Source organism: Drosophila persimilis, unplaced genomic scaffold (genome assembly GCF_003286085.1).
Source record: "Drosophila persimilis strain 14011-0111.01,24,50 unplaced genomic scaffold, DperRS2 tig00000700-arrow-arrow-pilon, whole genome shotgun sequence".
NCBI classification, from domain to species: domain Eukaryota; kingdom Metazoa; phylum Arthropoda; class Insecta; order Diptera; family Drosophilidae; genus Drosophila; species Drosophila persimilis.
In genome coordinates, this window is record NW_020825340.1 from 1,408,813 (window position 1) to 1,430,480 (window position 21,668).

General features: G+C 48.5%; 2 protein-coding genes across 2 annotated transcripts in view; both read right to left on the reverse strand.

Annotated features, from left to right (window-relative positions):
* Positions 1 to 21,668, reverse strand: part of LOC6598986 (ubiquitin-conjugating enzyme E2 D2) — a 174,360-nt gene that overhangs the window by 51,963 nt on the left and 100,729 nt on the right. The window contains exon 2 of the mRNA XM_002023987.2: positions 21,381 to 21,426. The gene's annotated coding sequence lies outside the window, so the exon portion shown is untranslated. The remainder of the gene's footprint in view (positions 1 to 21,380; positions 21,427 to 21,668) is intronic.
* On the reverse strand, positions 11,015 to 12,307 carry LOC6598998 (5,10-methylenetetrahydrofolate reductase). Its single transcript, XM_026992154.1, has 2 exons — positions 11,651 to 12,307; positions 11,015 to 11,590 (listed from the first exon to the last, which is right to left on the reverse strand). The coding sequence occupies exons 1-2, from the start codon at positions 12,150 to 12,152 to the stop codon at positions 11,094 to 11,096; spliced, it is 999 nt and encodes a 332-aa protein (XP_026847955.1). The 5' UTR covers positions 12,153 to 12,307; the 3' UTR covers positions 11,015 to 11,093.

Here is a 21,668-nt window from a genome sequence, read left to right on the forward strand (position 1 = left end):
CAATGTTGTGTATTTTCCCTTGAATAAAGAGATTTTTCATGCGCCTCGGCCACTGTCCCGTGCCCACTGTAGACATCGATTTCGCCCAGGGCGCGCGATGTGCACTAATGCCAACGGAGCTAGCCAGTCCGTCTCCCACTTTTAATCGCTGACTCGCTCGGTGACTAACAGTACTTGCTGGCCTGGCCTGGCCCGGCCCGGCCTGGCCTGGCCTGGCCTGTGCTGGCCATTGTCGTCGGTTGTTGCTGGGCTTCTCTGTCTCTCTCTGGGCAATTATCTGCTGAACCTTCGCGGCGTTCGCTGCTCGCGTGCTGCTGCTGTTGCCTGGCAGCGTTGAACGTGTATTCGAGCGACCGACAATCGAGAAACCGGTCGATGACTAATCCTCAATCAGGCGATATCATGAAAACTGCTCCGATCTGACTTGCAATTGCACGGTGCGGATCGGAGCGAGGCGGATCGCGTCGATCTAATCGCATTTAATGTACGCTCTCTGCCTCCCGAGCACAAGTCGAACCGGGGATGCTCTACAGCTAATTTGGGATCCGATCTGGGCAGATCGGCATTCGAGGGAATGCTATCCGAATGCACAATGAATGACGAAGCCACAGTCAATCCAATATCAGTATCAGTATTCTCTATCGCTTTCATGGACCCAATAATCCCCCCGTGCACAGCTTTGCTTTCCTCAGAGAGTCTGTTAGTTATCATTAGCCCCAAATCCCCCACCATCCGTCCGTCCGTCCGTCCGTCCGTCCACCCGTCCGTCCGTCCGTCTATCCATGCATCCGTGCGATACAGCGGCAGCGGGCATGAAAATCACACGCTGCCGTCAGCTTGTCTGGCGCGATTTTTGCTTGGCTTTTGTCGCTGCTGTTCCGTTGCTCGTGTTGTTGCGCCGTTGCTCCGTTGGCTGTTGGCTGTTGGCCGTGTAATTGCAGGCAAAAAGGTGGCACAAATGCCGTTTCCCTTGCCACCCTTGCTACCCTTCTACGCCCGCTGCCGAGAGGTGCACTAGAGGTGGTCGAATATCAGATCTGATATTAAATCGAAGCTAGTTGATCGATGAAACTGTTACCAAATCAGCTATCGAAATCGCTATCGCTATCGATATTTTATCGACTTATAGACTGTCTTTGGGGCGCTGAGCCCCCCATGGGCCCTGCCTTGAGCCCATCTCTAGCGTGCACCTTGGGGCTGCTCTTGGCAGACCGACTGCAGTGCTGGTGCTGGGCTGCCGCCATGCCATCTGTTGTTTTTGTGGGGCTTACGTAAGCGCAAAGGCGGCAAAATGAAATGAAATTGTTGTAATGGGCGATTTTCATTGCGGCATTACACGCTACCAGCCAACTCTTATAAGCCCGTTCACACACACACACAACGCATATGTATGTGTGCACACAGACACTGAGATGTACATACACATATATGTACATGTGTATCCACAATTACCATTTCGGCCGATGCCACCTCTCTGTCTCCAACTCCCGCCGTGACAGAGCGAGAGAGAGAGAGCGCAAGAGAGAGAGTGTGTGTGTGTGTGTGTGTGTGTGTGTGTTTGTTCTATAATTACAGCCTATTTGCGCTCTATTCTCGGTACACATGAAATTTTAATGGCCTGGTCGGTACTGGGACTGGGACTGGGACTGGGACTGGGAGTAAGAGTGGGACAGGTCCGAAATGCCCTGAACTTCCAGGGAAATGATCCATCAACTTGGCTTTAACTCCGCGTGGGGTCTTCCCAGTGTCTCTCTCTCTGTCTATCTCTGTCTGTTGTGTTGTGTGTGCGGCATGGGCTTCGGACTTCGTCATTGAGTCAAGTCCAAGCAATTAGACACATCGATGTGCAGAAAAACACACATTAGAGTTGCATCACTGATGCCCTCTTCCCTCTCCCCATCTCACGGAATGATCATCATCCCCACCTGGAAGTCGACGTTGGCAACGATCCCTCTTCCAATCCAAACTGAAGGCCGATCGTTAGGCACTTTGAAAATCGCCCCCATGAGGGGAAAAGCCAATGAACGGATCGTGGACGCCTTGCCAAGTGAATTGAATTCAGTATTTTGCATCTAGATTTCGTGGCAGCCATATTTCAGCTTCCGATATGCGCTTCCCGCCTGCCGATTGGCTCTCAGTTGACAGACCAGACCCATACTCTTCTATCTGTATCTGCGAGATGCAGCACAACCGTACGAGTAAGTGCACGCGCGAAGGGGCCACAGCCAGAATAAGATCAAAAGATATCGCTGCAATCAGGCCCGGGGCCTCAACCGACACAGTAAAACATTTTATTTTTACTCTCTGCCTAGCCCGTGCACAGACAGGGGTGTATTAGGCTCGAGCAAAGTTTGGAATACATTGAAAACCATAGTTGATTGAATTGAGTACACATCTGCATTCGGGAGAAGGTTCCTGGGGTAGGCGACAGTCGAAGCATCCGCAGGTCTCATCCGCGCTGCCTACGCAGGTCGTCGATGGTCTTGTGTCGGTCTCTCGAATGCTCGGAGATCGGCACTGGGACTGGGAGTGGGACTGGGATTTGGATTTGGATTGGCATGCTGCCGATTTTGACGTTTGTTTATAATTTGCGTAGCGCTTCGATTTTATTAGTTCTGTTGGCCATAAATTATGCCACCATATGAAGCATGTGCACCAGCCCTCAACGAGTGGGTATTTACACACATACATATGCACATAGGGCTGTGTGCGAGTGTATGTTAGCGTTCCATAAAATGTAAATACTAAAGCTGGCCCCCCTTCCTCAACGCCAAAATAAGAATCCGGACAAGTGGCGGCTGTTGTCGTGTGGAGAAACGAGTGCACCTTCAGGCTCCAGCTTGTGTATCTTTTGTATTGTACGAAAGCTCTTGGCGGTAGCTAGAATTGTGCCTTTTTAGCCAAGAATTGGTCCCTTTGCCATAACAAAGAGTAGAGCTGGGAGTAGAGCCTGAGTGGGGTCTCCACATACATACATACACATGTACGCCCTAATGCCCTGGAAGGGATTGTAGATCACCTAATCCACCTCCAGAGAGCAGCCTGGAGCAGATGCCAATTATCGCGAACGCGTACACGACCATCCAGACCGGACAGGACATATTTTGATAAGTATGAGGCTGTACACAATTCATATATTTCATAAATTCACAATTTTGAATACTTAAGCGAGCAGATATTCGTGGTAGCGCTACTGTTGGGCTTCCAGAACACTGAAGACGGTGGATTTTGGTCTGAAGCAAGTGGAAAAAGGTGACGAATGGCAGAAAATCATTTCCAGCGCGAGCCGGCAACTTTGCAGAGTCGTATCAAGGCAATTACGTGGACAACTGATATCGAAAAAGAAAAAACATCAAAACAAGGAATCAATATCGACCTCTTGGTATTGCCTACTCGGTATAAATACAGTCCCGAATGCGATGATTGGAAATGGATTGCTCAGAATTAGTCCACATTTGAACAAAAGTGCACTATCCTGTGGGGTACATGTGTTAAATATATGCACTGGAAAGGATGAAGGAGAAACACCCGCCTTCCAATCTCCAATAATTATAAATATTCCAGACAGCGTGTGTAGTGCCGCAAAGAGACCGAAAATATAGAAAAGAACATGGTAGAATATCGTGTTCCCTGCTTTCGCATCTGAAAAAATATAATAGAATATATGTATATGGTATTCTCGTACTCTTGTACACTCAATAACCCAGTAATAATTAAATAATCACTTACAATGCAATTCGATTATAGAGAAAAAGCACGGCAAGAAAAAAATAATACCCCAGATTATGTTCCATGATGCAAAAAAATCTATGCAGGATTCATTGGAGCACTTTTCACAAGATTCACACATTCTTAACAGAAAATTTGTAACTGTTACAATTTGGGTGACTGAAAATTATGACTGAGATCTGTTTGAATATTAATTCAATCGTCTATAAAAATTTCTCAACGCTCTCTACGATTAAAAACTCGGCATTATTTGCCAGAGTTTCACATTTCACAAACAAAAGATAACCAGAGACAAAACAAAGGCTAGGAAGATGTTCTCTAGACTCTAGATAAAACAGTTTCAGTCACCATCTGCATGAAAATACATATGCATTCCTCTGCCGTTACACATAACCCGAAAAGAAAATGTCATGCCCAGATCAGTCGAGAAATAGCGAAGGAGCTACAATATTTCCACCGAAAATGAGTCAAACCAATCGTTTTCACCGGTCATGAGACAGGACAGGTTCCTGTGACAGGAAGCTGTCGCACGTCCCAATCGGCCACAAAAATAGATGAAAACAAGGAAACAAATAGTGTTTTTGTAATTAATTGATACCAGGGATACCAGGCAAACAGATTTCGTCGCTTTTTCAACCCCAAAATTATGCAACAAAAAATGCTTGCACTCGCTGCAGTTGCTTTATGCAGATTTCTGTTCGCCTGGTAGCCGAGGTCTGAAATTTCCTCGTTTTCTACTATTGGAGGGTTCAACAGCAATTTGAGGATTGTTGAAAATAAATTGTGGCATTGTTGTACAACAAATTGTGACAAATTCAACAACAATGAATTACACCAATACCACTTTTTGTTCTCTTGCTCGCTCCGTTACTTGTGGAATAATTGGTGTACTTTAAGTACGAGAAAACTACGAGTTTCCTTAGGTTTTTTTTTAATTTTTTCTGCGGAATGAAACGGCAGGGGAATGCATACTTATGTATGTATGTCTTTTCATACAGATAACAAGTGACTGAAACTGCTTTACAAGATTGGTATACACTGGTAGTAGAACACCTAAAGCACATCTTCCTAGCCTTTTTATACCCGATACTCAAAATGAGTATTGGGGTATATTAGATTTGTGGTAAAAGTGGATGTGTGTAACGTCCAGAAGGAATCGTTTCCGACCCCATAAAGTATATATATTCTTGATCAGCATCAATAGCCGTGTCGATTGAGCCATGTCTGTCTGTCCGCCTGTCCGTCCGTCCGTCTGTCCGTCCCCTTCAGCGCCTAGTGCTCAAAGACTATAAGAGCTAGAGTAACGATGTTTTGTATCCAGACTTCTGTGATATGTCACTGCTACAAGAATATTTTAAAACTTTTCCCCGCCCCCTTCCGTCCCCACAAAGGACGAAAATCTGTTGCATCCACAATATTGCAGATACGAGAAAACTAAAAACGCACAATCATAGAGTATAACCATATCTATCTGAATCTGGTTGCTGAATCTGGATGAGATCAGACAATTTGTATAGCCAAAAGGAACAAATCAATTTGCACTGGCTACGCAGCGTCCGACGTCACGCTCAGACTGATTTTCTGTCTCTCTCGCACGCATTCTTTGTCGTGTCGTTTAATATTAGCGGCGTCTGCCGGAGGAGAGCCATACTGACTTAGTATCGGGTATAAATGTAGAGTTGCGGTGTCCGCAGCAACTCACAACGTTCCCCCTCGTTTACTATAAGTACGAGTATGAATGCCAAGTTTTTAATCGTAGAGAGCGTTGAGAAATTTGAATAGACGACGGTATTAATATTCAAACAGATCTCAGTCATAATTTTCAGTCACCCAAATTGTAAAAGTTACAAATTTTCTGTTAAGAATGTGTGAATGTTGTGAAAAGTGCTCCAATGAATCGTGCATAGAGTTTTTTGCAGTATGGAACATAATCTGGGGTATTATATTTTTCTTGTCGTGCATTGCCTGTATAGCCGAATTGCATGGTAAGTGATTATTTATTTATTACTGGGCCATTGAGTGTACAAAAGTACGAGAAAACCATATATATTCTATTATAATTCTTCAGATGAGAAAGCAGAGAGCACGATATTCTCCCATGTTATTTTCTATATTGGCGTTCTCTTTGCGGCACTATACACGCTGTCTGGAATATTTATACTTATTGGACATTGGAAGGCGGGTGTTTCTCCTTTCTCCTTTCCAGTGCATATATTTAACACATTTACCCCACAGGATAGTGCACTTTTGTTCAAATGTGGACTAATTCTGAGCAATCCATTTCCAATCTGGGCATTCGGGACTGTATTTATACCGAGTAGGCGATACCAAGAGGTCGATATTAATTCCTTGTTTTGATGTTTTTTTAATTTCTATTTCAGTTGTTCACGTAATGACCTTGATACGACTCTGCAAAGTTGCCGTTTCGCGCTGGAAATGATTTTCTGCCATTCGTCACCTTTTTCCACTTGCTTCAGACCAAAATCCACCGTCTTCAGTGTTCTGGAAGCCCAACAGTAGCGCTTCCACGAATATCTGCTCGCTTAAGTATTCAAAATTGTGAAAGTATGAAATATATGAATTGTGTACAGCCTCATACTTATCAAAATATGTCCTGTCCGGTCTGGATGGTCGTGTACGCGTTCGCGATAATTGGCATCTGCTCCAGGCTGCTCTCTGGAGGTGGATTAGGTGATCTACAATCCCTTCCAGGGCATTAGGGCGTACATGTGTATGTATGTATGTATGTATGTATGTATGTATGTATGTATGTATGTATGTATGTATGTATGTATGTATGTGGAGACCCCACTCAGGCTCTACTCCCGTTATGCCTGCGCCAGTGTGTGCTTGTGTGTGTGAATGTGTGGCACTTTCGTTATTTTCGGTCTTGTTGCAATTTAATTAAAAAAATTGTTACAATTTGCCGTAAATTTCACATGAGCTTTGGCCAATTTCGCCTTTTGCATGCGCGCTGCTCGTGTCCGTATCTCAATCCCCATCGTATCTGTGTGTGTTAGCTAGTGTGTGTTTATATTTATGTGTGGGTTAATTTAATACGCACACGAAGGCGCACACGGGGCATGCAAATTGCTGTGGGGCAGGTCGCACAAGAGCGACTCTTTCTATCTCTATCGCCGATTGTGCGAGGGGAGGTGTACTATATAGAGTGGGGTGTGGGATGAAAAATATAGAGAGAGTATCGGTCGTTGCGCCGACACACACACTATTTCGCATAGGAAAGCAAAACTGTAAAAATCAATGTGCAGATGCAGATACGACAGCAGCAGCAGCGTGCCACATGCTGCCAACGAACCTACCCCTTGCCAATGGCCCCCTTCTAAGCGTCCACTAGTATCTGCCGCAGTCAGCAGAAGCAAACGCAGCAGCAGCAGCAGCAGCAGCAGCGCTGCAAAATATATCTATTTATTGTTTGTCGTAAACAATTTCGACTTTTTTTTACACTCTTTACACAGATACAAAGATACTCTTGCAGATACGTCAATATGTGCGAGTGTGCCTGCAAATGAGAAACTCTCTGAATATCTGTCCCTCTCTGTCACCATGGCACGATCAACATCTGTTTTCTAGCTCTATCTTTGAGTGAGTGCCCACATACACTCTTGAGTGGAATCTGGTGGCTAGCGGATCACTCAAGAGCAGGCACTGAAGATCTCTTAGCTCTGCCAATCCGTGAGATAGAGGATTGACTTCTCTTGAGCGTATTTCATTTTAAGAGAAACGTCAACAACAACCCTTTGTACATGCATGGAAAAACGCTCGAGCTGCTCTCCCCAAAACTCTCATTGAGCACCCAAAACACTTCGGAGTGTAGTGAGTGTGGTGGGAAAGAGCGAAAGATGATCGTTCAGCTGGTTCTGCTTGGAGCTCTGCCAGCTGATTTGCCCTCCTTCTCGCTGGACAGAGATCGCTTGTTGTGGCGACGGTGACGGCGACGGTGACGGCGACGGCGACAGCGAAACGTGAACGTGACTTGGCTTTGCTTTTTTTTTTGCTGTTTCTTTTGGTTTTCCTCCTTCCCCGAGTTTAGGTCTTCTTTCGCTCTTTGCCTTTTCTTCGGCGAGCTGCCTCCTTCTTTGTTCGTCGATCGCCTGCCTCCACCGACGCCCCCCCCCCCCACGGGTCCATCGACAAACCACAGGCAGTGCAATTTTTTTTAATTTCTTTGTTGTTGGCTGTGGCCGCGGTTGCGGCTGAGGCAGAGGCAGCGACAGCGACAGCGGCAGAGGATCACTGTTTTGCTTTTCTACAGATGCACACAGACACTGGCACTCGCACTCGCACTCACACGCTCGCACACACAGACTCATAGGCCCGTTTGCTGTTGGATTGCTTTTTGGTTTTGTTTATCGTGGATTTCCTCATTTTACGCTTATTTGTTTTGAAATAAAATTAAACGACGCATAACAAATCGAAGAGAGGCAGCGGCAGCGGCAGCGGCAGCGGCAGAGGCAGTGGACAGGGCTGCCAGCGTCGGCTGCAGTACAGACGATTTCTTCTGATGAATATCTGCTGTATCTACTATGAGTACATATATAAGTATATACATTCATTAGTGTACATATGTATATCTCTCCAACCATAAAAAAGGTCCCGAGTTACATACACAGGTATTATTCATATCGATGCGAGTGAGCCGGGGTGGCCACCTAGCTTATTATGAGATTACAAGCTGCAAATCTCACACTCACATGACGATAGAATACTCCGATTTGGTTAAACTTGTATTGAGCTTTAAATAATGTCACAATACCACAATTTCTAAGTCTCAATTGGAATATTTTCAGAAGCAAGCAATCCCTTTGGCTATGTATCATACGATATGGTAATACAATCCAGCATTTTGCTGCAAAAGTCCCTTGACTTTGACATTCGGTTGACCTAACCTCACAACTGAAAATCAAGCTTTTCTTAACTGAAATATTTACTTTGGAGAATCTTTTATTGCAATTTGCTTAGAAATCTGCTATGCAACTCGAAGTACAGGGGTGCTCATAGACCTAAACCACAAGAATTTAAACGAAATTCAGCTCCAATTTTGTGTGTCCATTAGTTTCCTATGTCGGTGTTCTAATACCACAATAGCCATGTTATAAAAATATATATTCAACGAAAAACTTAAAAAGTCTTAAGCCACCTGGAAGAAAATGCTTAAAAAAGTTAAAATGTGCCCTGTATTTCTTGCATTTTTAAGAAAATTAACTTTAATATTGAGTGGAGAACCACCTTTCTGCTTAAGAACATTGGAGGAACGCTTTGGCATTGAATCTACAAGACGTGCGCAGTGTTTAGAGGTGACATTCTTCCATTCTTCTTGTAAAATTCGCCACAAATGGCTTTTTTTATGTTGGTTCTCTATGGGGTTAAGGGCGGGACTCTGCGGTGGCCACGACTTGACTATCTTGCAGCAGTGTTTCGGGTCGTTGTCCTGTTGAAATACCCAGGCAAGTGGCAAATAATCGGCATATTCTCCAGGTAAATTGTTACTAAGAATGTCTCTGTACATTTCACCATTCATAATGCCTTGAATCTTCACCAGGGGACCCACGCCCGATGCGGTGAAACAGCCCCAGACCATGGGGGCTTCAACTGGGGTTTTGTCGCTCCACGCATTGTGACCTTTGTGAATATGCTCTGTGGCGAATTGAAGGCGCTTTTTAACATTCTAGATGGACAGCAAAGGGCGTAGGTGCCCTGTGAAGATTCCTGGTCCTGGTCCCCTGGAAAATATTCAAATATTAAAGGCTATTCCCATGATTTATAGCGGGGTTCCACTGGCACAACATTTGCACACCTTGAACCTTTTGAATTATATATTTTGTAACGCCTTTTAAAATCAGTTGTTTTTGCCTATTTTATTTCATGATTTACTTATTTCCATGGTGAATGGTTTCTGTTCGCGTCAGACGTATCGAATGACGTCCGTTTCGCCTTCTGGGAAATTTGCGAATGCCGAATCAACGTAATTGGCCTCATTCGAAGAATGTGACAGAATAATAAGTCTAAATCGGGGATACCGAATGGTCGAGCCGGGGAAATGTTGGTCAAACTTAAAGCTCAAAACGTATCCCTTCGGGCAGCCCCGGCGTATGCGCAATATGCTCATCGGTTCCCCCCCTCCCACCCGCACTCCTCCAGCTCCATTTGTTTGGCCTAATTGCCGATAAATAATTGCAGAGAGAGCCGAAAGTACAGAAGGAAAGACAAACAAACAAACAGACAGACAGACAAACAAACACCGAAGGGAAATTCGCATTCGCACATCATTTTTCAGACTTCAGCGACAGCTGCGAAAACAGGCGTAAAGGGGAGGAGGAGCGGCAACGGGGCCTGGATTTGAAGTCATGGCAGAAAAACCTTTTAGCCTTACTGGGTCTGCGTCATCGGCTGGGGCATCAGCGTCAACCCCTTGGAGTCGGTATTCGGGAGTTGGACGTCGGGCGTTGGGCGTTGGGCGTCGGGAGTTTGGAGTTGGGAGTTTGGAGTACTGTGGGCTGGCTGGCTGGCACTTATCCCTTCTCCGTGGCCGATCAACCGCAAGTTACAAATGTCAAACGCTGTGTTTGTCAAAAGACCTTTCAATGCGTCTTTGTAGAGCCTTCTCTGACTGTGGCAGTGGCATCAACATCAACATCAACATCCACAATCACATCAACCCTCCTCGGCAGGCAAGTCCCAGTAGAAGGTGCGCCATGACGCAACAGTTCTATTATTCCGGATGAAAACCATCAAAAATACGAGCTCGAGTATCTACGCATTTCGAATTGTTGAGGCCCTTCTGACATTGACTGACATTTATGACGCACAGAAGTTGCACGTTCAGGGATACAGATGTACAGAGAAACGTGTACGGGGATTCGCACATGCAGAAAGGGGTTTCATTCCGACATGCTCTCCTCCCCTACCCTCCCCTCCCCTCCCGGCCCCACCCCTTCCACACGTTTTGCGGCCAGCTGCAGCCACAATCCATGCAGATGCCCAACTCCTGGGCAGGACTGGACCCTGGCCGCTGGACCCTAGCCATTAGCTGTGTCAGACGCATCATTTGCGTTTGGTCAAAGAAGGGGTTGCACTCTCCTTCCTCTCTCTCTCTCTCTCTCTCTCTCTCTCTCTCTCTCTCTAGGGGGTTTCTAGCCTGCTTCCAGCTTAACCCCTAATGGCTGTGCATTAGACTTAAGGCCCAAAATCGAATGCTGGCACTGTCAGGGCTGAGAATCTGATCTGTCATCTAAAGCTCGGGTTCCAAATCGCAAACCTTTGCCACTTCCATTTCTGCCATTTATGCCATTTCTAGGCCTTGAATGCCTTACCTTCTTTATTGTATTACAGTTTTATTTTTCAACTTACTGTCCGCCCTCATCTTTCAGGATGTCCAGGGTGCGGAGCTCTTTGAGCACCGCCTGGACGGGGGCAAATTGGTTGAAGGTGTAGAACTGAACGCCGTAGACACCCACGTCGGCGGCCAGGATATCGCGAATAATCCGGATGCTCAGCTGAATGAAGAACTGGGAGACGCGCTCGGCGTCCGACTCGATCGCGAGCAGCTCCGACCGCAGACCGGGCGGCAGGTGCACTCCGGCTATGTTCTCCGACAGGCAGTAGGTGCGGAAGCTGTCAGCCACCAATTGGCCCACTACAATCGGCACCGTAATGCCGGCGCTGCGGACGTCCTTGATGAACTGGATAATCGTGTCGGAGCGGTAGCACATCTGAGTGATGATGCAGTCGGCTCCGGCGGCGACCTTCGCCTTGAGGTATCTCATGGCCTCGGCGGGGTCCTGGGGTTCGGCCAGGTTGGTGTATCCCTCGGGGTAGCCTGCCACGCAAATGGAGATTCTGTCTGTGAGGATAAGAGGAGAGTTATGAGGTTCTTAGACTGGTCGCAGGGATGGGGACTTACCGCCTCGCTGCCGCCGAATGTGCTCCACCACCTGCTGGGTGTACCGAAAGGTCTGGCCCTCCTTGACCGCATCGCCGCGTATTGGCAGGACATTGGTGAAGTTGAGGGCGAGGAACTCGTTCAGCCGCTCCTCGGTCAAGCAGTACAAGGATAAGTGCGGCATGACCGGGATGCGGGCCTCCAGGCTGCGGGCCAGCTGCAGGCTCGTCACCAGCTCGATGGGATCCACGCTGCAGTAGGTGGCCCCCAGCCAGACAATGCTCAGGAAGGTGGGCAGCACGGGCAGGAACTCGTTGAAGTCCAGGCAGGTGGGCTTGCCCTCCTGCGAGGCCACCATCTCGATGCCGTAGAAGAACCGCCGCCTCGCCGTCCGCTCCGCCACCAGGTCCGCCACGCGCAGCTCCCGGTGATCGGTCCCGTTCTGGTGGGTGGCATAGTGCACGCAGGGCACGTACGATGTGGGGGCCAGGCCAATGCTGGGCACAGTCTCTGTCGCATGCATCTCGCAATCGCTTTCGAAGATGCTCACCCGCTGGCAGATCGCTCGGAACTGGGCCTGGTAGCGACTGTAGCGGTCTGCGGCTGTGACCGTCTCACGGATCGACTTAGCGCTTGTTCTGATTAGTTTAACGTTCGTATGGGTTATCGCTCTGCGATCATCTGATCTCTGGGGCAGTCCACAATCGAGGCGACGAACAGATGCCCTACAAAATAAAAGCCACACTGAAAATGGTACAGAGGAGCAAGTGAGCAAGGCCACGGCCTACTGGGTCCCAAATGGTTGCCAGTTCGGGTTAGGCTGAAGCCCTATCGTTGAATATTAAGTGTGTGAATGTAATCATTCGCGTGTTTCAACTACGTCTTTCGGAATGCCGTTGTCAAAACAACATCGGTGTGCACTGGGATCCCCTACAGCTGTGGGGATCGATCTGGAACTGGGAGGCCCGTGGGAACCAACCCTTTCCCCATGACTCTAGACCAACCAAAGGGTCGCCCAATTACTGGATTTGCTGCAGCTGCCTCCACCCCCGATAGACCTTGAAATGTTTCCAGAAGGAGTAGGAGGAGGCACATTAAAATTAGTTCGGGTTCAGTGAAACGTGGCATGTGCACGGATTGGGATAGGGCCCGGATCCGATGGAACCTGTTTGGCTTCGTTAGAAGACGATTCTAAATTTAAGACCCGAGACGCAGCAGGCATCGAAGTCCGCTGTTGGGGGAGAGATCGTCTCATATGGTAACATATATGTATATGGGTCTATAATAGGACACAAATAAACATGACAACAGAAATGTGTTCAACGAAAAAGTACATAACATCCACCAAAGAGAAGGTGGAATAAATGCTTTCTCTGAAGAAGTGATTTATGAAAGGAATAAGTATTAGACGGAATGATTACAGTGATTAGAATACAGGGAAATCCAAAAGCTTCCACCTTCCGTCAAGGAGTACTTCCATTCCCTCAGGGGACTGAAAGGCTTTCGGAAATTAGCTTCGGTTCTGAAGGGGTACCGAATGGCGGGTAGCCGCCCAGCTCTGGGTCACCTGCTGAGAGGCTGCACCGGGCTGCGGCATATAGCGCCATGTATTTTGCCGAGGGATTAAATTACGATGTGGCGATGTTGATGCCAGTCCCAGGGCCCCGGGCAAATGGAAAATCTTTGATGAAAAGCAAGGAAACAGTGCCGTGGAAATGCGTCGGGGCATGCAGCACACGCATGGAGATACGTACTTTGCCTGAGCTCCGTCTCCTGCTCCGTCTCTATCTCGGCATAAGATACTTTGCTTCGTTGAAATTAAAAAATTCCACCGAGAGGAGAACCGGAGAGCAGGGAAATTATAATGCGGTGCCCGGCAGTGGGGAGTAGGGAGTGGGGAGTGGGGAGTGCGGAGTGGGGAGTGCGGAGTGGGGAGTGCGGAGTGGGTGTGGCACAGCGGAGAAAAATGTAATAAAGACATGAGTTTTGAAATTATTAAGATGATTATGGTAACAGAAACCCCAGCTCGTCGGCAGCCCGAGAGGAGTCGCCCAGAGAGAGAGGGAGAGGGAGGGAGAGAGAGAGAGAATCAGAGGAGCCGCTCGTTGCGCAGAGGACACCCACAGGTACATAAGTCGCTTATAAGTCCCCAGTTACGAGAAACCTGGGGGCTGGCTTCGGTATAAATTCAAAAGTTTCCGGGATGCCAGGGAGGGGGACCATAAATTGGCCCCAGAAAGGATTACGCCAAGAGGGGAATAGATCCCCAGATCGAAAGATTGGATGACAGCAGTTCTCTTTGGCGTGGCGTTACATCAGGCAAGCCATCCAGTAGAGTCTTCTTTGATCCAAATCTCCTCCCTGTTCCCTGAAGCTTTAAGAGGGGAAAAGGATGCGAAGAAGACCATTGTGCGTTTTCCCGAAACTCCTCTTCAGTTCTGCCACGTAATCCATAGACTCACTCACTCACTCATTCATTCATTCATTCATTCATTCATTCATATGTACATATGCCTGCGTAGATGGTTGGTACGCATTTGCGGATGCATGGAATTTTCCATAGAATTTGCTGTAACTGCTCGCTGCCCCACCCCCCTCCCTCCCCCAGAGGCATCGCATCTCGGGGGTTGAAACACTGTCGATTCTGGGGATGCATCCGCGGCCCACCACCAACCCAGATGCCAGATGCCGGGGCGAAATTACTTGATTCGAGTCTGCTTTACCTATCGCATGTACGAAATTTATCGCTTGTTGCTAAGCGCGATGGAAGGACGCAGGACGAAGGACTGACGACGCATGACGCAGGACGCAGGACACACAGCCACACAGCCACTGACGCACTCCTGACTGACACTCATAACTGGGTGAGTGGGTTGGGCCGAGCCGAGCCGAGTCGAGGCGAGGCGAGGCGAGTCGAGTCGTGGCAGCTTTCCCACTGACTCACTGACTGACTGATGGCCCAGGTTCCAGGACGTAGTACCCAGTACCCTGTACCCAGGGGTTGTTCTGCGGCCTGCATCATTATAATAGCTGAAATCTGGTTAGGGCGATGAGTGGAAGGACGAGTGCCGGGTGCCGGGTGCCGTGTGCTGCCTGGGTGGCGATTCAACCCCCGACGGAGCACTCGGCATTTGCCATGCGGATCTGCATCGAAGGACAGCGCTGACGACGGGAGGGAGGCTGTGGGCTGCCACCTTTCGATTTTCAGTGTGTTTCGGTTGCAAATCTTTTGGAAATTGCGTCATCGCCACGGCCCACGGCCCACGGCCCTTTGTCCTTTGCCACACGGCGAACGTGGCAGGCACGCAGCCAGCTCGCTCTCGAAATCCTTTGCCAGGGACTAAACCAGGCTGCATGGGGCCCATGCTCATGCCCATGCCCATACCCGTGCCCGTGCCAGCAATCTCGGATGAGTTACTGACATAATTAGGACTTAACTGGAAGTCACGCGCGGCGCATTCGTAATCCGAGTCCTTTCCACAGGCTGCCTGCCTGCCTGCCTGCCTGCGATGCGCAGCGATTCAAGGTCACATTTCTGGCCTAGTCCCTTAGCTGTCGGCGACTCGATTTCATCTCATTTCGAGTCCCACTCATCTGGACCGCTCATTGGGAGAGCTTACAGCTGGTCCCTTCCGCCTGCGGCGGCTGGACTTCATTTGTGTCGAGTACCGGCCGGCTTCCGTCATTCTGCAGCTCCTAAATGGCCATCCGGGCAGCAGGGCAGCAGGGCAGCACGGCAGCAGGGAATCCCCCATTACACTGGATCACCGTATATCAATTGGAGTTTGCCGGATCACCACAATATATGTCGCTGCATTGATTTCCCAAGGGACACATTTGTCCATCTTCAGTGGGCGGAGGCTTCTGTTGTCTCCGACGGATAGCGATGCCTAGAGTCCATTCAAATATTTCAGATTCTCGATGATTCAGCTCCAGTGGCTCTGCTGCGAATCAACAGCCGAATCAATGGCTTTAATATCCATATAGATCACTGTAATGTGCCGCCATTTGCATGATCACATAACATTTAACATTAAAATCACATTATTTTCGGGCATTAATAGCTATAGGTGGCCATCATCGTCCTTGCGGGCCCCACCAGGATATCAATTTCAATGGGGAGGGGGGGTTGGCCATGGGGCCATGGGGCCCATTCGTAGGCGCACCGCAAAAGCAATCCCATAATTTCCGTACACCGCAAATAAAAACGTAATTACTTAAATAACGAAAACAACATTTTGGTGATTACATATTTCACATTTACACACTGCGGCCGGGGTCCTGAGTCCTGCCTCCTGGCTCCTGGGCCTGTGTCCTGGTCCTGGCTCCTGGTCCTGGTTCCTGGGCCATGGACGGGGAATATTTATTTTCACATTTTCCAAGTTTTTCCGCCTCGTTCTCGTTGTGTAAGTCATGGCAGGAAGGGTGTGGGCTGTTGGCGGGGGGGCTGGGGGGGCCTGCAGCCCAGGGAGTAGCCTTGAAAAAAGAACAAGGGGCACCACAATAGGAAAAGCAAGTCAGCAAACACACACACACACACACACACGCACAAAGACACTCTCACTCACTCATTCGCTAACACACAAAACTAAACAGCCAAGGATAGGATAGTGACGACAAAAGGATACCCATGGGCCACTATTCGATACCCATGGTTTCAGATCGAAATAGAGGCCTCTATAGAGGGCAAGCGCCCAGCCCCCGGCTCACTAGCCCATCATACCCCTTGCCTTCGATGAATACCCTGTATAAATATATGTAATTTAATTATGGGCCCGGCAGCGTCAACGTCAGCGTCAACGTCGGCGACGACGCGTGCGGCGGGTGGCAAATCGCCAGGAAAGAAGGCCACAAGAAAAAGTAAAGAGAAAAGGAGTAGAAAAAAAAAAAAAAAACGGGCACCATAGAGGAAAATGTACGCATATCCTGCTGCTTAAAAGTCCTCCCCTGCCATGGCACTGTTTTTCCCACTCTTTCTGTCCCTTTTGTTGTCCTGTTTTGTACCGTTTTTCCCCTCCCCCCCCCCCCCCCACCAAAACTCCCCCTTCTGCTAGCTGCTGCGTTATTTTGACTCAAGCTGTGCACATTTTCGGTTTGATTATCGAACACAATATTTTTTCGGCTCTCGCTTTCTCCTTTGTTGCCGCTGCTGCTGCTCCTTGTCGGCCATAATTGACGATTGCGCCATGAGTCGCCACAATTTCTGTCCGCCTCCGCCCTATCCACATCCACATCCACATCCTCCTCCTCCTCCTCCTTTTTGGGCCCGGGCAGCAGTGCCTTGCTTTCCCTTTTAATGAAATTTCCCTCCTCGCACTCGTCCTTATCCTCATCCTCATCCTCGTCGTATTGGCAGTTGGTCGAGTAAACACATTAAACAGATTTCGAATTTTTTAATATTCGCATTCGGGTGGCGGATGGCGGGTGGCGGGAATTGTCGGTTGGGCGGGGGCGGGGAAGAAATTAATTTGAAATGCGGAAATTGTGAAAAGCGAAAAAGATCAGAAAATTATGTTGTAATTTGGAGCGGCGACGCGGATTTGATTGAAATATTCAATTCAAAATGGGATGAAATTCTGGATTGTCAGTCCATAAAAAAACAGAGGGGCAGAAAAAAACCGCTTTAAAGATTGCGGCGGCGGGCGGGGGGGAATTTGTATGGCATTCAACAGAATGTGGCCCTAAAAGTTGAAGATTCACGCATCCAAATGGTAGATTATACGTTATAGAAGGGCTTGAGTGCCTCTAAAGGGACAAAGTAGTTGGTATTATCTGTGAAACAGCAGAGGACTATCATAGGGAGGGAGCATTTAACAACAGATTTTGTATACATCGATAATGGAGTGTAGCGCGCATCAACCCCCGGCTCTCGCGCCCAGAGAGAGGCATATACTCGTACCCGATATGCTTCAGGCTGCTGCCCGATTATCACATCGTATCGGGTGTGTGTGTGTGTGTCTGGGACTTGAGTTTTCGAAGGTGACACCCCCAGCACCTAGCCAAGCAAACAATAGATCACACAACCGAAAATGGAAGATTCGGGCATTAATAATAGCAATAAAAAGAGTCGTAAACGAGCGGCAGTAACCGTTAAAGCCAGAGAAACCCGTTAAGAGCACGAGCAACACCCACACGACGAATACCCGTATGTAAAACCGAGCTAATGCCATGCCATGCCATGCCATGCCCAAACAGCAACAACAACAAAAGACAAGAAAAAGAAAATAAGAAAAGAAAATATCTATGTATATAATAATAAAATAATAAAACGAAGAGGAGCCCGAAAAATATTGATAGTACAATGGGGCACACAGCCCCATAAATGGTGTAGGGCCGCAGTCGAGGGTCTTTTATGGGCTTGTGGGCCGTTCGATTCGTGAGTCTCTCGGAAGCCATTGATTTGTGACGCCGACGGATAGACCGAATAGAGTGGATAATGGACGGTGCGGCCAGTGGCCACTCGCCCGAAAGGTGTACCAAATTAAGGAAGCCGCACATGAAATCATCTCTCAGTATCTTAGTATCTGAGAATCTCAGAGTCCATAAAACGCGCCCCATCTGTACGCATGTCGTTCGCACCAATGCGATTATTGTCATGGTCATGTGTCCCCCGTTCAGAGTCGAATGTCTGGTCTGTGTGTCCATCACCGAAATGCCCACACTATTCGCACACCTCGGTGCCGAGCACATTCCTTTCCGGCATAGAGCATAGCGCGACACATGATGTGGCATTCGAGGTGTCCGCTGATTGCCATCTCGAAGGAGATTCGTTTGCCCGTCGCGCTCTTTCCTCATATTTACGATGGAGATTTATTCATTCCAGTTTCCCTCCCCCCCAGCCCATTCTTCTGTCACCCCTCGGACTCGGACTCGGACTTGGGATTTGGGATTTCCGATTTTTAGATTAACAAAGTTATGCCATAACAATCACCCTGGATATTGGGCTATTCTCGGCTCTCGTTATTGTCAGTTCCTTTGAAGATGGTTTTTGCTTTATTAAAAACGGTCAAAGCATTGTTGAGTATTGATTTTCGGAACGAAAGAGGATGATATTCGGTGGCAAATTCAATTGAAAGTTTTTAGTTTTTAATCCGATTAAGAGGCCTATAACAATGGGGCTGGGGGGGGCGGCTTGTATTTTATGGTCAAGTAAATATGTCTCTCCCCCAATTTCAATGAGGATTGTGTAGGCTTTCTTTTCCCAGTAAGTTTAGTTCGAATTGTCCTCGTCTAACGGCTATCTTTCCTGCAGGCTCGCGTCATGCGGCAGCGCCTCTCGGTCGGAGGGCCTAACAGCCATAGGGTTTGTGTTGGATTTTACCGACTCTACCAAAGTTACAGCACCCTTCCGTAGCTATGCGGTCCTCCAACACAGTTATAGCTATTCTGTAGTTTTGTCTTTGATTTCTCGTGTGATTTGAAGACTTACTTTCTCGATGCACTGCTGCAACGCCAGCCAGGTGCACTGCGGAGCACCAGCAGAATGGTTTTAAAATAGGAATCCGAAGATGCATTGAAATAAAGATACGTTTTGGTCGGCAGGAATTTGGCAAACATAGGACTAATGATTTATATATATATATACAGTACGTGTATCAAGCATTCAAATAGTGTACTTTGATTGACAGATATAATCTATGGATCTATTCTGGGGTGTACGGCGGGGGGTTTATGAGTCACAGATCGTAATTAATGGGTAGCACTGGTAAGTCTAGCCGTTCAATTGTGGACCTAGCCGTGTAACGGCAAACACCTTGCGCCCCCAGGGGCGGCCCTGTCAACTTGTTACTCCTCCCCTTCCTCCTCCGCCTCCTCCTCCACGAGGGCTATACATAATATCTATGTAGGCATATGGCACCAATACATGGCCAGGCTTGTGTGCCGTTGTTTCGTCTCTGTTGATTTTGGTCGGACGAGTAGAGTAGGCCCCTGCCTGCATACATTTCGAGTTTTATTTTCTATACGTATGTACGTCTCCTGCCCTCGTCTCCCGTTTTAGGGCCACTTAGAGGCGAACATCGTCGTCGTCGTCGTCGTCGTCGTCGTCGCTGTCGGTGACTGTCGAACTGGCGGACTGTCACTTCTGAGTGGATGACTGACTGATTGCATGACGAACTAACGAAACTAACGAATCAGCGGACCAAACGATACCAAACACTCATCCATATGAATACATAAACATACAGATATACATATGGGTATGTACCTACACTACATCGATGAAGAGAACAGCGGGGGAGGGGATGGAGGGGTGGAGGAGGGGGGACCTCTTAAAAGGCCGGTGCTGTGCCTGTGCTGTGGCAGCGAAGAAGAATACAACAATAATGGGCCCGAGACCGACCCCGGACGGACCGTACCGTACCAAACCGAACCGAACCGGGCCCAAGTTTACTTTTGCCTTTTTCACTTTTGATATTTTGACATTTTCATTTGACAGCTGATTGAAGGGCCCCGACCGAAGCAACAGCACAGCTCCGTCCTCGTCGTCGTCGTCGTCGTCGTGCGATTCGATTCCGATCGATGTTTGTGGCGACACTAGAGAGGTACGGAGAGGGGGAACAGAGAGAGACTGCTGGTGGCCAGGAACGATAGCGATAGCTGTTGTCAGGTCGCATAGTGCTCAGGCTCATGTGGTGTCAAGTGCTGTGGCAGTGGGGCAACAAGCAGCCCGAATGTGGCAAAAACCAAAGCCGGAATCAATTCGATTCCGTAGTGCTGTAAACACCTGGCACTATCCTCCCTGCACTCCAATATGGCACATAACTCTAGCGATCTGCCGCCTGCAGAGGCTGGTAGCTCTCTTGTATATTTTTCTTACCATCGGAACAACAATGACACCCACTGTGGCAGCCCCAAAGCCCCCCTTCGGTACGTGGCAGGCGGGTCAGAGGCAAGGTGCGTTCCGCATATGAATGTGTGACATGTTTGTCGAAAATGTTCAAAGTTGTTTGGCTCTCTGTCGTTTTTCGTTGTTGTCGCGCATTGCCTGATGGAAATGGAAATGGGAGCGGGGAACGGAGGGGCGGGGAGGGGAGGGGAGTGGTGTGGTGTGGAGGCTAGGTGTTTGGCTTGCCAGTGCAGGCCAAGTTGCGCCTAATGGCGTCGCGTGCGTTAACTTTTAGCGTCGAGTGTGTGTGTGTGTGTGTCTGTGTGTGTGTGTACTTTATGCCGTGTTTGCCTAACTGCACATGACAGTTGCTGGGCATTAGCCCGATCCAATTTGGCAGTCGCTGCGCCTCAACATCCACTGTCCATTGTGGGAACGGAATGACCCGGAGCACTCGGTTGACACCTATTTGGCTTGGCTTGGTTTGGTTTGGTTTGGGGTGCCACGGGCTGGGGGCCCTGCTTCTTTGCATTTAATTGCCCGAAACTCTGACAAGCCCCAGAGCCCGCATGTAGGCCCCCGCCCGGCGCACCTCGGCGAGGGCTAATCGAAAGCGTTTTTACTTTCATTTCCGTTTCCATTTCGGTTGACATTAGTTGCAGGTAACCTTCGTCTCTCTCTCTCTCTCTTGAACCAATTATGTCTGCTCTCTGGGCCTGGGGCTGGGGCTGGGCCTTGGGGCTGGGGTTGGGGCTGGCTAACGATCCAATTAGGACCATGGGCCATGGCAGGAGGTTCGCTGGAGTTGTGTTAATAATGAGGTGGTTAGCCATACGAAGGATCTGCCGAATCGGGACTCCTAGTGCTACCAGAAAGAAACCATTTTCCACTAGCCACTAAAGTGCCCCGCCTGAGATACTTTACCTTTAGAGATACTTTTTCATCTGACGACTGGCAGCGTGGCTTTCTTCTGGAAAAAAAGGAGAAACAGAGAACGTTAACAAAATGATATTTACACACAGCTTGAAGGGGGGTTGGTTGGTCCCATGTATTATGGGAATTGGTGGCAGTCAGTCCCACGAGTCCCACGAGTCCTGCCAGCGCTTCCGTCGTCCTGGCCCGAATTCAAGTACAACGCTGCAAGGCTGCAAGGCTGTCGGTAAACAATTGCGGAGCTAAATGAAGATTGACGAGGAACATGCACTGCCCCCC

Bases quoted from the DNA above. Each gene is read 5' to 3' on its own strand.
- LOC6598998 (XM_026992154.1), bottom strand. From the start codon at position 12,152: ATGCATGCGACAGAGACTGTGCCCAGCATTGGCCTGGCCCCCACATCG. The intron at 11,591-11,650 runs GTAAGTCCCCAT...TTATCCTCACAG, and splicing joins CATTCGGCGGCAGCGAGGCG to ACAGAATCTCCATTTGCGTG.